This window comes from Lygodium microphyllum, chromosome 23, assembly GCF_053477565.2.
Source record: "Lygodium microphyllum isolate KBCC chromosome 23, Lygodium_microphyllum_v1.1.10, whole genome shotgun sequence".
NCBI classification, from domain to species: Eukaryota; Viridiplantae; Streptophyta; class Polypodiopsida; order Schizaeales; family Lygodiaceae; genus Lygodium; species Lygodium microphyllum.
In genome coordinates, this window is record NC_141157.1 from 3414839 (window position 1) to 3431134 (window position 16296).

Genomic DNA, 16296 nt, shown 5'->3' on the forward strand with positions numbered 1-16296 from the left:
ACCCAAATCCAACATGTCAAAAGTTGAATTCAACTCAACCTTAAAATGACCAATATGTGTCTCATTAGGACCAATGAGAGCAGCATGTCATCAACATAAATCACAGTGATCAAAGGAACATAACCTTATGTTTAGCATATAATGTGCTCTCGATGTGACTATTCTAAAAACCATGTGCAATCAAGTATGCATGTATCTTCTAATACCAAGCCTGATGTACTTGCTTCAAACCATACATAGCCTTTTTCAATTTGCGTACTTTGTGATCTTGCCCCTTCTACACAAAACCATGAAACATACACTTGCTCATGTAAATCACCATTCAAAAATGCAATTTTGATATTTAACTAATATAAATTCCAACCATTATGAGATGCTAATGTGCAAATAATATGAATAATTGTCATATAGCAAGTGGGAGCAAATATTTTATCAAAATCAATGCTCTTTTGCTGAGCATTATCTTTTGTGCTACAAGTCTAACATTTTAGTGATTAACACTACCATCTAGCATGTACCTTAACTTGTAAATCCACTTGGTACCAATGACCTTTTTGCATGAGATAAATCACATAAGATCCAAGTACATTTTTTATAATAGCATCACACTCAAGTTTTGTAGCAGCCATCTAATTTTCTAAATTTTCAACTCTTCAAAAGTCACAAGCTCATCCTCATCATACAGACTAGAAACAGCCAATGCATAACAATCTAGTGCATGAGAGGCACTAGGAGAGCCCAAATGAGTACAACTAGCCAATGATGCATCCAACTTACTATCACACAGTGTTTGTACCAACCATTTTGTCATAGTCCTAGACTACTCAATCTCTACTCTTTCATTAAGAAATGCACCATTCACATTTGCATAAAAAATAGATTGATATGTGTTATCATGAGAAAACAACATTGGGATTGCCTTTCATTATCAAATAAAGAGTAGACGCAAAACTCTGATAAGAATCAAGAAGACCATTGAGGACAAATTTCACAAGAGAATTGTTTGGCAAAATCTCATATGTAACAATCAAGAGCTCCTTAAGATGTTTGATCTTTGTCAAAAAACTATCCATGGGGTCATCTTCATCCATATGTTCACTTTCTAACTACTTATGTAGGTAAGCAACACAAGCATGATTTCTTCCTTGATACAAACATACAAGAGTATCCCAAGCATTCTTAGTTGTCTTACATTATCAAAAATGTGAGATCATGTTTTAACAAACAATGATTTCAAAGCATGAGCCTCTATATATCTACTATCCCAATGAATCTCCTTAAGAGTAGGTAGTGGTGGCACTCTAACATCAGTTGGAGTAAAATCTAAATGTACAGCACCCTCAACATCTCTATTTCTTTTCCTACACTTGCAACTTCTAAAACACCACAAGACGTCTTTCAATTCCATGTACAATGTTCTCAATCCCCTTTGCGACCAATACATGATGCATCATATAAGCCCACAACAAATTGTTGATTCCATCCAATTTATCCTCAACAGCCAACATACGGAATATATCATTGTTTCTAGCCATGGCCATTGACTATACTTGATGCAAAATTTGCTTGTATGGAGGAAAATAGATACAAGACCAACCTTTGCTATGTAGCACAATATAAAAGAGATAGTAAAGGCTCTTACTGTAGAAATGACTAATGTCCCAATCTGAGGAAATCAAGTGGAGGGTGTTGACGACTATGCCCAATACGTCGAAGCTCGCTATGATACCAAGTGTTGGATTTAACGTTACAAAAATGCAAGTACACAACTTGGAGAAGAATCTTGAGAGATCAAACTCAAAGAATATTGAGAGATATCATTAGAGAAGAGTTACAAGACTAAGTATGTTGTAAGAGTGAATAGGCATGTATAAGGCTAGGGGGAAAAAACCTCCTAAAGAGGGAAAAAGGTACCTTAGTGGTCTTAAGTGTATTCACTCACATCAATATCAATATATAGTAATAAATGCTCGTATGTTTTTATCAAGAGCTCTATCTATGTCTCAATAATGATGATGATAAAAGTCACTATTAATGAGGTGTTATATACTAATTCATAAGTGGAAGATACTTGAAAATATCTACCCAAAAAATCCTATAAAAACTATCTTTGGGTAGAAAAACAATAAGGACTAGCTTGACCTCCCAGGAAGTCTTTCCTTTGAGCAAATGGTTTCTCCTCATGTGCATCCAAGAACAAATGAAGCCTTTGTAGCCTCATTACCAAGTATGCCAAGGTTTATACATTGGCATCGCCTTGGTCATAAGCCATAGGAGGGACACCATCCGATGCAGTGCAATGTTCATGCCCACTACACAACTGTTATGATTGGATAATAGTGGACATTTTTTTATTTCAAGAAAATTACATCTTATCTTTTTCTTTTTCCAAGCCATAAAGATTGGTTGTGCGAAAGAAACCACCACCATGATTTTCATCCTAGCATCCTGAAACAGACTCTCCCTTGACATCACATATACGCTAGAATGTGTTAATGACTATAGTTGAGTAATTGAGAACCTTAGGTTGATAATAAGGAACCTTTTGCAGAGATCCTATCATCTAGACATAGAAAACTATCAACTTTTTGCTCCAACTTCTCATTGTTATAAAACTCTCTTTGAACAATATTGATGAGAAGATGTTTACCAAAGACTTTGTTCTCAATAAATATATGTTGAACTTCATCTTCATCTTCTATCATAACTTTGCTCTCTATTTTTTTTATTATTCAACTCTTCCAATCTCATGGCACGTCAAAATGACATAGTCCAATATTTCTAACAATCTAATATCACTTTGTTGCTTCGGGCGTGATGTCCAAGATTGCGAGGCATATCTTAATCGGTGTGTCCCGTGTCCTTGTTCTCAAAGCAAGCTGGAAATTATATTAAGAGTGCCTTCTTGCATGGTGATTTGCAAGAAGAGCTCTATATGGAGCATCCACCAGGTTATGTGCATGCTGTTCATCCTGAGTTTGTTTGCAGGTTGAAGAAAGCCTTGTATGGCTTGAAGCAAGCACCTAGAGCATGGTCTGACAAGATAGGACAGTATCTTGTCACTATTGGCTTTCAAATTTCCAAGGCAGATTTCTCACTTTATGTGAGAAAAACATAGAAATGTATTATGCTACTTGTCATTTATGTTGATGATTTGATTATGACAGGTGACAGTGATGAAGATATCCTTCATGTAAAAATGCTATTGAAGCAGAAGTTTGAGATGAAGGATTTGGGAGAGCTGCGTTATTTCTTGGGCATTGAGGTGATTGGATCACCAAGTGGGATACAGCTCTTGCAGAGGCAGTATGGATTGGACATGCCGTCCAAATATGGGATGACAGGCTGTAAGTCTATTTCAGTTCCTTTGGAGCAGAATGTGAAGCTGAGCACAGATGTAGGTGAGCTTCTGGAAGACCCTACTATGTACAGACGCATAGTAGGAAGTTTGATTTATATGACTATTACTAGGCCAAATTTAAGCTATGCTGTTGGATTGGTAAGTCAGTTTATGCAGGCTCCAAGGAAACCGCATTTGGATGCGGCTAGACGCATACTCAGGTATGTGAAGTCCACATTGCAGTATGGACTATTTTATGAGACTGGGGTTCAGATTGGGCTCGTAGTATTTCTGATAGACGATCTACCATTGGATATGTGTTCTCTTTTGGGAGTGCTGCAGTCACTTGGAGCAGCAAGAAACAGCCTACAGTTGCCTTGTCGAGCACAAAGGCCGAGTACAGGGGTGCAGCAATGGCTGCATGTGAGGTAGCTTGGTTGCATAAGCTACTTTATGATATGCATGAGCCTACAGATGGGCCAGTTGTCATTTATTGTGACAACATGAGTAGTATACACTTGGCAAATAACCCAGTCTATCATGATAGAACAAAGCACATTGAGGTGCATTATCACTATGTGCGAGAGAGGGTTTTACTAAGTCTTATTGATCTAGTTTATGTCAGCACAGAGGATCAGGTAACTGACATATTCATGAAGGCATTGGGCGCAGAGAAGCTGTGCAAGTTCAGAGACCTGCTTGGTGTGCAGAAATTGGGATTGAGCTCGAGGGGGAGTGTTGAGATATCGAGCTCCACTCGTGATATGCCAGGGTGACTGTTGTGCATTTATGTCACCGACGTGTCAGTTGCAGATGCGGTTGGTACACCGCCCATGAATAATAGCTAGACGACAGCTATCCTTATCTACTCTAGTTCGTGGCTCAGTTAGTATGCCACCTTAGTTAGTTGTCTTTGGTTTGAGACCCATATATAGGGTTCTTCTATTTCTTTGTATGAGAGTTCTTTTGGCTTACACAACTAAGAAGAGGAAAATTGTTTTCAGCCTCCATCTCTGTGTGTATTCCCCCATTGTGCAAGCAAGAAAGCTACAAGTGAGACTCCTTCCTTCTCTCCCACAATCTTGACAACAATTGACTAGAAGAAAATAGTAAACATAAATGAAAGGCAAATAAAAGAAAAGTCCTAGTTGACACAATCATAAGTGATGAGATTCTATACATGGAACAATACTACTAATATCATCATGGAGATACATGGGGCCTTTAAACATACATGCTTATCCAAGGAGTAATGCTGGATAGTTGCGTGGTCACTTATACTAAGCATCACCACTTGGATCCCATGGGATGCACATGCTTAGATGGTTAGGTTGTTTTTGGATCTATCTCATAGGGGAGTGTCTAGCTTGACCCATAAATGTTGAATTAGAGAAAGTGTCATCCTATTAGCCTATGTCAATAATGGACTAATAAGGGTTCCTAAGATAAGGAGCAAATCAAAACCAAATTGATGGAGACCTTTGACCATGTTGAATATCTCCTACAATCTCATGGATAAAGGTTTAGCTTTCTAAATTAAGGTATCATGGCACTTTATTTTTTAAAGTACCTAGGGCTTTGGGATTCATCATGGAGATACATGGGGCCTTTAAACATACATGCTTATCCAAGGAGTAATGTTGGATAGTTGCGTGGTCACTTATACTAAGCATCACCACTTGGATCCCATGGGATGCACATGCTTAGATGGTTAGGTTGTTTTTGGATCTATCTCATAGGGGAGTGTCTAGCTTGACCCATAAATGTTGAATTAGAGAAAGTGTCATCTTGTTAGCCTATGTCAATAATGGACTAATAAGGGTTCCTAAGATAAGGAGCAAATCAAAACCAGATTGATGGAGACCTTTGACCATGTTGAATATCTCCTACAATCTCATGGATAAAGGTTTAGCTTTCTAAATTAAGGTATCATGGCACTTTATTTTTTAAAGTACCCAGGGGCTTTGGGATTTGGTTGTGGCTTTTGTAACGTGGTTGAGGCTTTATTTAGCAACACCTCAACTAAGCTTTCATCGATAGTTACCTGTTAGGAGATTTCAAGCTACAATGCTCATTAGGAAGGATGCCCTATAGCTTCATTATCATTTGTTGTTGTTGTCCTAAAAGCCCTACTTGGGGAAGCGATAAGAAAATTGCTACTTATCTAACACAAGATATTCAAATCTCTACTCTCTACTAGAAAATTTTTTGGTGCATTGATGCTTGCTCGTGAGAATGCTACTATGGTGGAACTAGATTATGAATTAATGAAGGTCCTCCTTTTGTTTCATGATCAATGTAACGTTGGTCAAAAGAAGATCAAGTTAGTTCTAAATTGAGACTCTGTCATCGGTTCTATTTCAAGCATCTTAGCTACCCACTAGGCCTTCATATCACTATGACTTTGAGATTTGAGTGGCTATGTATTGGTAGTGGCTAAATCCTTTTTGTCTTCTTCAGTGCTCTTTTCACCTTTCAAGAAATCTACTGATGAAGTCGAGCAACTACTAAGGATGTTTCTTTGTCTTATGGTGATAGTAAGAATTGGAAGGTAATCAATTGGGAGCAAATAAGGCCTTAAGAGGAGAGTATGTTACTTTTGTTGGTGCCATTTTCACTTTTAGTAAAATGAAAGCAATTGGGAGCAAATAACTAAGCCTTAAGAGGAGGGTAGTCTAGGCCTAAAAAGAATCCAAGAGAAGACTTATCCGTCTTATTTATCGATTTGTACATTGCATGGCTAAGATCTATTGAGTCCACTTTAGATTATTTAGCGCTCCATTGTATGTTGCCCTTTAACCATTTGTAGAGAATGATGTGAATTTATCTCACCATCACTTTAAAGAGTGTCTAGGCTAACTTGTGAGCATAAGTTTCTAATCCAAATGTGAAGTTGATTGTGTCCGACTTTAACACTACCAAAGTTTTAGTTGAAAAGGTAGCAAGGGTTATTCCTCTTTGAACCAAACAATTTAACTACCAAGTAATGACAAATGTATGTTCCTTACAAAGATAGGCCTAGTTTCCCCCATGGTGTATATTCTGCAAGATAGAGAAGAAGCCTACAAGACATATGTTCTAGGACTGTAGAGAAGTACGGGGCTTCTGGAAGCAACTCCAGTCATAGGTGCGAAGCGCTGGCTTCTTTGATAGGATTGACAAAAATTGGTACTTTTGGTTGAGCAAGGCAAGATGGATGAATAATCTCTCAAGCTGTGGAATGTGATTAGAGCGGTTTCAATGCAGGAGATCTGGAGGCTAAGAAATGATAGGCTTTTTTGTAGGGTTAAAGTTCCCTTAGTCCCAAAGGATCGATGGCCCAAGGTCAAAAGTGAAATTCTGGTGGCCATTAAAGGCTGTAAATTGGCTGATAGAATTTTTAAGGTTTTTTGTAGTGCCTTAGCAAAGGCCTAAGACAATTATGTCTTGAAGAAGCCTCTTAGCAGGCTATGTAAATACCTTTTATTCATAATATTGATATTCTTTGCGCATTATTTTTTTAAAAAAAGATTAGGCCTAGTCACTTTGTAGCATTTCTCTTTTACAGAGGGTGAATAGTTTGGACCAAAGGCCTTTGGCATAGGTTATGCAAGATTTTTTCCTTATTTGCAAAGAGATTGAATGGTTGCAAAGAAGGAAAAAGAAGGTTTCTTTTAAATAATGTGTGATTTTATATTCATCAAGTACGAAAAAGGAGATACTACATTATTTAGATGTAGCAGACATTACGCCATATTGCTAAGCTTTTTGTAAAAGAGCCTGTAGATCCAAAGTTTACTACTCCTAAGTGGTCAAAGCAAGGTCAAAACTTCATGCTTTACCCCTCCTTATTTGCAAAGAGATTGAATGGTTGCAAAGAAGGAAAAAGAAGGTTTCTTTTAAATAATGTGTGATTTTATATTCATCAAGTACGAAAAAGGAGATACTACATTATTTAGATGTAGCAAACATTACGCCATATTGCTAAGCTTTTTGTAAAAGAGCCTGTAGATCCAAAGTTTACTACTCCTAAGTGGTCAAAGCAAGGTCAAAACTTCATGCTTTACCCCCCTCCTTTGCAGGTCAAAGGCAAGCACATTCCTTTTGCCCCAAATATACCTCATTGAAATGTGAGCATAACAAGACTGATTGAGAGCCAAGTAGCTTCATCCAGAATCCCCTAATCTGTGAAGAATGAAACCATGAATCCAAAATGGTACTATAAATTGGAATCTCTAAGCCATCTTCTGATTGCTTTCCATAGCGGGGACACTTTTCTACAATCCCAAGACAAATGGAACCGCATGCACTATTAGTCAATGTAGGCCAAGGATTTTTTAGAGATTGGAAGGTGACCGCCAAAAAATCGGCCTCCTTTTCAGTTGAAACTGGGCGCTTAGATGCTCTAGTGGCTTCAGGGTACGATGAGAGCCATACTCTTCTACTAAGAGCCATTGCCAATCACTTTTTGCCAATTTATCTTTAAGTGTCTTCTAAAGGGAAGTGTATGTAGAGCTAAAGACATATTTGAGAAGGTCAAGGATTTATCAACGATTGGAAGGAGGTCGCCAAAAAATCTATCTCCTTTTCACTCAATTGAAATTGGGCGCTTAGTCACTCTAGCGGCTTCATAGTCTTGTTATGGGCATCCCACACCTCTACCCAAGTTCTAAGCCCCTTGTTGTTCATGGCTTTGGCCATACACTTCTAGTGAGAGCCGTGTCCCCATTCATTCCTCCCCTTAAACTCCCTGTTGCATTGCCAGTCACTTTTTGCCAATTTATCTTTAGGTGTCTTCTAAAGGGAAGTGTATGTGGAGCTAAAGCGAGAATTGAGAAGGTCCAATGATTTTTCAACGATTGGAAGGTGGTCACTAAAAAATCTGCCTCATTTTCAATCAGTTGAAATAGGGCACTTAGTTGTTCTAGCAACTTCATAGTCTTGTTATGGGCATCCCACACCTCTACCCAAGTTCTAAGTCCCTTATTGTTCATGGCTTTGGCTAGAGCCAATTTCCTGTGAATCGTGGCAACTTCAAGTTTGTATAGGTATGGTGAGAGCCATATAGTTTTACCGAGAAATGTCTCCCCCTTCATTCCTCCCCTTGAACTCTAGGTTGCATTGCCAATCACTTTAGTTTGCATTGCCAATCACTATAGGTATGGTGAGAGCCATACAATTTTACTGAGAAATGTCTCCCCCTTCATTCCTCCCCTTGAACTCTAGGTTGCATTGCCAATTTATCTCTAGGTGCCTTTGAAAGGTAAGTGTATGTAGAGATAAAAGAAAGATTTGAAAACGTCAAGGATGACACATGTAAAGGTTTCCACATGAAAGTAACCTTGCTTGGAAGATGTGAAATAGAAGTGTTGGAGAGCGAACCCCTCTCGTAGCCTCAATGTTTTTCTAATGAAGATCCTAAATTTTATCATTTTGGTATTGTTGCATATCTCAACTAAATATTAACAAACTATCTTAGGTATTAGGGTGGTAATGAACAAAAACCCCGAAAGATTAGATTAAATTAGAGGTGTTTTGACAAAGAAAGTACTATCCTGATTTGGAGGGTTTAAAAGTTGGATTTAATAAGAGGTGTTTTGGAGGTAACAGATGCTAGAAGAGCAAAACATGCAACACAATAATGAAAGACACAAGATCGATGAAAGAGATAATGTGCAAGATGTAACCAAGAACATGAATCCACTATTGCAAGAGCACAATGGTTGAGCGCCAACTCACATACTCCATAAGCTCCCTCTCTCCACACCAAGAATTTGCAAGGAGCTCCCTCTCTCCTTTTATAGAATACGTCCTACCACAAAATAGGTTGACTAATTACCAAATAAAGAATAAGGGAGTGCCCACAATTTAGGCAATGGGTGCATATAAACCCATGATATGTCCATGTCTAGGGAATAGGAATTAAAAACCCAAAAGATTTAGATAAGCAGTCCACTTCTAAGGAATAGGAATTAAAAACCCAAACGATTTAAGTAAGCCTACCATGATTTAAAGAAACTCCTCCCCCTTTTGTTTCTTGTACTTATCTTTGGACTTTTCAATAATATCTTGTCAGAGTTGTACATACTTTTTAGCTTTAATATGTATAGTATATTCTGGTTCACATTTTTACTAAAAATTTACTTTGGGCATAATAGTATGTGTGCAAGCCAAGTCATAACTATGATTGTCTCTATATTTCTCATTTTGCAAGTCATAACTATGATTGTCTCTATATTCTTCTACACTACATCTATGTGCAACCCCACTATCTTGCAACAAAAGGACACAAGTGTTGTATAGCAAATTGTTATCCTTCACTAAAGCATGTGTTTGTTGCATGTATAACAAACAAATTATGAGTTCTACACATTGTTGAATTGTTATTTTCTATTGAATGGAATCATAGGTTGCTTTAGGGTAATTTCAAGTATTCATGCAAAGTTGCTAAATCACATGCATCTCTCTCTCTCTCTCCACCCTACTTTGCAACAGTGTTAAACAACAAATTGTTTTACATCACTAAAACATGTAATTTATTTAGCGCATGTACAACAAACAAATAACGAGTTGTGTGCATTGTTGAATTGTTATTTCCAATTGAATGGGATCATAGGTTGCTTCACAACAATCATGCAAAGTTGCTCAAGTAAGGCCATGTGCATCTCTCTCCCAAATGTGCAAAGGTTTTCTCACACTCTATACACGCAACCACTATATGAGTTCAATATGATTGCTATCTTTTACTAAACATGTATTTATTGCATGTACATCAAATAGGTAATGAGTTCTATGCATTGCTGAATTGTTATTTTTGTTGAATGGAACCAGAGGCAGCTTGAAAGCAACTTCCAGTGATCGTGCAAAGATATACATGCAAAGATTTCCCTACGATCTATACGTGTGTGAACACTGTCTCGCAACAAAAAGATCATGAGTTCTATACAGCAATTTCTTACATGCACATCATGAGTTCTATACAGCAATTTCTTACATGCACATCAAATATGTAATGGGTTCTATGCATTGTTGAACAAACAGCATTTAATTTGCATAGTGATTATATACTCGTGCCCAAACATCGAAGATTACATAAAGGCCATCGACAATCCACTCAAATCAGCTAGCTCTCAGTATGTTCGAACTCCCCTGCATGTACGAGTTCCAACTAGTTACCACACTTAATACCCCACCATCGAAACATTTTGATCTCAACCGCATGGATCCTTAGCATTGCGTTCTTTTACTGTCTCATATGTCACAGATACGGCAAACAACACATTATTTACTTGTACTGGATCCAGCGTGATTTGCCGTCATGCTCCTTACTGAAAAGCACGTCAGGCTTTTTTCTTCATGTGGAAAGACTCTCGCACATAACTAAAGCAAATTGCAAAATATACAAAAGTAAAGCAAATCGACGACCGATACCCTGCTTTAATCACCTAACCTGATAGTATTATGAGTCCCAATGGCAAAGAAGCAAGGGGGGCGGGGCAAGAAAGTCGGGAAATCCACACCTTTTCATTGAACTTCCAGGATTTGAGTTACAACATGGGTCTTTGTCAGACCGCACATATTCGGGCTTTAACTTGTGTTGGCTTTAACTGATTTTTGTTAAAATGAAAGAGAGACCAAGGGATTACCTTATTGATGATGCTAGCTAGCCCAATCTCCAACCTGATTGATTGCCTTTAGTTAAGAGGGAGGTCAAAGGCGTCACATTCTCTTTTCCTCTAGAATCAACAATCTTCGCTGGACAAATCTTCCATCTGGTCACCTGCCAATTGCTCCTCCAGCATCCTTGTACTGCTTCAGCATGATTTTCCTGTACTCTGCAGGAGAAGACAATGCATACGTAGGCCTTCCATCAGTATGAGCAATTCAAGGCTCTAAACTTCAAAGAAGCAAAACCTTGCAAGCTCGATCACCTTCTTGATTGACCCAAAGTGCTGCAGCATAACTATTCAATGGGCTGTCATTGTTAGGCTCTGCAGGGGCAATAAACCCAGGATGTCAGTGAGGACTGGAGAAAGCAGCACTACAGAAATACAGGTAGACAATGTATATTGATCAAAGGTAACTTGAGAAGCCATTTGGTGCACCATACCTCCTAACAAACTTTGTATGGACAGAAGTATCGTTCGGACATCATAAGCTGAGGACCACTTGTCCTGCAGAACACAAGGCTATCAGTGGGAGTAAAACCTTGGGATTTGTAAAGCTCTCAATCAAAGGATTTCCATTTAGCATGTAGGAGTAGTGCCCCAGATGATAATGCTAATGATGAGCATTCCAATTTTGCCACTAAAATTTTGTACTGGCACCTGAAGTATGTCCAAGCATATGTTGCCATATTGATCAACATTTGGATGAAAGCATGGAGTGTCAAACTTCACAACTGGTGGTTTAAATGGATACTCGGTTGGGAAGCGCAGCAATAACTTGTAAGATAAACCTTCATACACTGTCCGACTACTTCCTTTGATTGTGCCTATCCATGAGAAAATGTTATCTCCCTCAGGAAAGGCAGAAACCCCGGGATCTCCACAAGTCTGCAAGGAGAAAGAGAAGCATAAAACTTCTGCTACATAGAACTTTTTGAACACACCATACGCTTCATTAAGGAGTCCTAGCTACTCACCATCAATGCCATGAGCTCAGATTGCAACCTGCATGACATCAGAGCATTTCAATGGTGCAACTGCAGAAAGGAACTATATTAAAGGCACTTTCTTTAACAATTGTTCAAACTCGTGCAGACTAAGTCGAGAGTGAAACTAGTCTGGAATAGTGCAAAAGCATTGTGAAGGGACATCTATCTCTATATTGAAGTTAGCATATATGCGCAGTAACTTGACTTCCAAATGTTCACATGAAAATTATGAAACTTACCTGCAATGCAATCGTGTTCTAAGATGCAATCATGTTCGAAGTTGGTCTGACATAACAGATGTTATAATTCCATTCGTAGGAAGGAACGTGACACACCGGGAGACTTCCAAACAGTCACATAAACATGATGAATGTTTAGTTCAATGCAATCATGGTCAAGGCACATTGTCCCTCAGAGATGATGAGATGTGCTCTGATTCTTAGGAATGAATGTGATATACTGCAAGGTGCAGAATTTGCACAATAGCAATTATGAACTTGCACCAGGGAAGGGGGGGCGCTTCAAGTGAAGGCAAATCAGGACCCCTCTAAGACAGAAGCCCTGGATATGCTTTGAAGTACCAGCATGTCCCAAATGAAGCCCTAATCCTTTACTTCATTTTTTTCTGCAATCCAGTAGGGTTCTCTCACCTTCTGGAGACTGAGTGTGTCTCCACAGGGTTCGACATCGGCTTAGGCTGCTTGACCGTGCTGATGGCGGCGGCTGGCGACGTTATGGCAGGGGCGACTACATTGCCGTGTTGGGGCAGGTCAGCGCCACCGTCAAGGCTCATGTTGAGATGTATGGAAGAGTGTGTGTTCAGGTAAGGCCAGGTGCAGGCTGCCGGAGGGGGGCCGGGGGCGCGGGGGGGGGGGGCACGAAGAGCCTTGTTCGCAGGCGGAGTAATGGGGCCAGCGATGGCGATGGAGCTCTTGTTCTTTCTCCTCTGATATCAGAGCCTAGAGGAAGAGGGGGAGCATCGGATGCACAGAACGACACAGAAGATAAGCTGTCTTGGAGTTTCTTCTCCGCTGTAAGAATGGAGTTATCTTCGCTTTGTGGGGAAGACGGCCTAACGGGTGTGACTCTCCAACAAGTATCCACCAATCCGACCGTTGGAGCTTGCAACCTTTTCCAATTTGAAAACCTTGACATTAGGAGTTGTGCGGCCACAAAATATTTTATTCATTCATAAATTTAGTCTTCTTTTCTTTTGTAATGTGAACTTCTATTTCAAAGGAAAAGTATAAAGTAAAACTAGGTTGACACTTGCAGGCACTTTAGGTTTTTGGGATTTTGTTTATTAGACAAACTAGGCGCTCCGCGCCTAGACTCACCCTTCGCGTCGGGGCTGGCGCAGGTCGAGGAGGTGCACAGGCCAAGGAGGGCAGGTCGAGGCGGTGCGCAGGTCGAGGAGGTGCGCCCTTTTCACGGGGAGGGCGAGTGTCGGACGTGTGGCACCTGCCCCCGCCATTCTTCATGGGGAGGCTGGGGGCTACCACGTGGCACCCACCCCCAACCTCCCCTTAACTAATAGTAAAGATTGAGGTGGGTATTGGTAATCCTATCTACCTTTTAGGAGGTCATTGTCAAAGCACTTGCAAGTATTTTTTCATGTTCATATAAGTCACTATTTTGTTTTTCTTTAAATCCTCCTTACAAGCATCCACGATGAATGTTGGGCCCCTTCTCTATCTACGTACCCAAGGGTAAATGATGATACACATCATGAGAAAATGGTACATATACCTTGCTACTTGGATGAAGACTAGCTGTCCAACAATGCAACCCATGGCTCTTAAGAGACCCGCTTGGGTGAAACTATATGCCTTTGGTTAGCCATGTCCCCACAGGCCATCACCTTAAGAGACCCGCTTGGGTGAAACTATATGCCTTTGGTTAGCCCTGTCCCAACAGGCCATCATCTTTTCCCACCTACGTCTCTAATCTTGCTAATAGGACTATGGGACTCTATAGGCCAAGTGGATGGTCTTAGCTCATTGGATATTCTCCTCATAGGAGGTTCTTTTGTCAGGGATAATAGGGGCCTACATACGCACTTCATGGCAAAGTGATAAAAGGATTCAAGTGGTTGTCCTTGTATTCTATGCTCATTTCAACTAAAGTAGCAAGGATACGGCCTTCATCTAATATGTCTAGAGGAGGGCCCGCTACTAGATACGCTAATCGAGCAATATAAGTGAAAAAGGCTTCCTCCTCTCACCACCATCTCTCCCTCTCTGCTTCTCTTTCAACCAATCACGAGCCAAACAGTTGATCATTTTTTATTATTCATAGGAAACCCTCTTCTATAATATTTACTATACAATTTTCCCTCAGAGGTAGCACCTCCTCATGTTCAAAAGAGGGAACACCCCTTTCTTGAGAATTGAATGTGTCTTATATATATACTAACCTTGCTTAATTGAATTGGTTTTTTATTATCTAAGCAAAACGAAAATTTTGTTTTAAAGTATATATTAGATAAACAACACTCGTAAACTTTTGAAGCTAATCAAATTTGGATAGAAACTTGTTGTATGGCTTGAGGCGTCATGTTAATGAAGAATACATTGTGAAACATAAAACCAAAAACAAGAAATTCGCTTGGTCAAAGTTTAAGATGTAATGGCTTTCACATTTCACTAAATTTTGTGGTTAAGCATTAACTTATTACTTCATAGAAGCACAATGATAATAGAAAAAGCCACATAAGCATGCTATACAAATAGCATGTCGAAGAGCTAGAACATGTGTCTTCGTTGTTTTATAATTATAGGGAAAGTTTTTCTTTGTTTTTCTTTACTTTCTTTTATTGTTGATTATGATGAAAAGGGAAAAAGATAGATTCTAATCGTGTGAAATATTATACATATCAAGATTGTAGTTGTCGTTCTAAAGTGAACCTTGCAATGATGAGACAAAACCAAATGAGCAAAGTACATTAATTCTAAGTACAAATATAGTAGCAAATTAGCTATACTAATACACTTAGTAATTGTACCATAATACATTAACTAATTGACTATTTACACTTAAGTAATTAATTAAACTAGCTGTTGCAATACAACATATTGATGACTTAGTTACACTAATACACTAAGTAATTGCAACATAGTATACTAACTAATTAACTAAATGCACTTAATTTACTATATATACTAAGTAATTAACTATTTAATACACTATACAAATTAATTAATTATTAAATTAGTAATGCTATGATACTCGGATTGTCTTGATCAAAGCTTCAAAGATGATGATCGTCATCATCATCATGATTAAGAAAAAGAAGAAATAAATTTAAGTAGCATTGCTCCCTATTAGCTCAGTTAAAGCATTGTTGAAACTAGCACAGCTCAATCACTCATGATGTTAATGCTACTTTAAGCTTCATGGTCATAATGTTGTAAGTGGTGATGATCATGTTGGTGTAGCTACATCGTGATTTTTGGAATAACAACCAACAACTCATGCTAATCAAATTGGCATTGAAAGTGCCACTCGATATATTGGCATCAATCAAATAGAATTTCATACCGTTTGAAGTCTTCATCACAAAAGGCGTTGATATGACAGATCAAGCTACCATATAATGACATCACCACTAAGATGACATTGATTATTATGCTAATCATGTCCCTTATGATGTTAATTATAATACTAGTTATGTCACCTATCATTGTGAAGAACATGTTCATGTCCTTCTGTCCCTATCCCAGCACTCCCTACTTTCTCGCCCCACCTACTACAAGACTTGCCATGAATTGCCCCACCATCCCTCGCCTGGGAGATCCCCCATTGACAACCACTCTTCTGGCTATCCTCTCCTCCTTTGCTTTAGTAATTTCTATCTAATGCCTAGCACGATGGGAGAAGGGGAGGAGGCTAAGGGGCATGTGAGGCATGAAGCCACTAAAGGAGGCCCAACCATAGGATGCTTGTGAAGAGGGAGGTGGAATCAATGAGAGAGAGACCCCTACACAATGGAAAGGGAAATGGTTGAAGTTGTTGTCCACCAATCTCCAACAGTTGAAGTTGCTACCCATCAATCTCTAATGCCCTTTTCCTGCTACCTCCAACTCTTCTCTTTGTCACATCCTTCATGCTCTCTTCCATCTTCTCCTTTGCTTCTACTACAAACTTTACTCTACCTCCACCTCCCTCATTCTCATGTTCCCTCTCTCCATCTCGTCCCCTTAACCCCTCCTTTTGAATTGTGGTGGCAAGTTGCACTTGAGCCACTAGCACAAGGGTGGAGAAGGTGTTCCATAATGTGTCATCATTGGCAACATTTTTTAAAAAGACATTATTAGAAAAT

General features: G+C 39.1%; 1 protein-coding gene across 2 annotated transcripts; it reads right to left on the minus strand.

Moving 5' to 3' along the window:
- Positions 1-10314: 10314 nt before the first annotated feature.
- On the minus strand, positions 10315-13061 carry LOC148015814 (uncharacterized). 2 transcript variants are annotated; one of them, XR_015688047.1, is made up of 7 exons: positions 12626-13061; positions 11964-11991; positions 11647-11874; positions 11430-11493; positions 11251-11310; positions 10609-11154; positions 10315-10468 (listed from the first exon to the last, which is right to left on the minus strand). XR_015688047.1 is itself a non-coding variant. In XM_087663848.1 (6 exons), the coding sequence occupies exons 1-6, from the start codon at positions 12766-12768 to the stop codon at positions 11096-11098; spliced, it is 582 nt and encodes a 193-aa protein (XP_087519974.1). In that variant the 5' UTR covers positions 12769-13061; the 3' UTR covers positions 10318-11095. The 2 variants fall into 2 exon arrangements, 1 of the variants encoding a protein (XP_087519974.1); XM_087663848.1 differs by having other exon boundaries at positions 10318-11154.
- Positions 13062-16296: the final 3235 nt, after the last annotated feature.

What these genes read in the sequence shown, in the direction of transcription:
- LOC148015814 (XM_087663848.1), bottom strand. Translation starts at nt 12,768, where the DNA reads ATGAGCCTTGACGGTGGCGCTGACCTGCCCCAACACGGCAATGTAGTC. An exon ending in ACACACTCAGTCTCCAGAAG is followed by an intron (nt 11,992 to 12,625) that starts GTGAGAGAACCC and finishes GATGTCATGCAG; the next exon opens with GTTGCAATCTGAGCTCATGG. An exon ending in CTGAGCTCATGGCATTGATG is followed by an intron (nt 11,875 to 11,963) that starts GTGAGTAGCTAG and finishes TTCTCCTTGCAG; the next exon opens with ACTTGTGGAGATCCCGGGGT.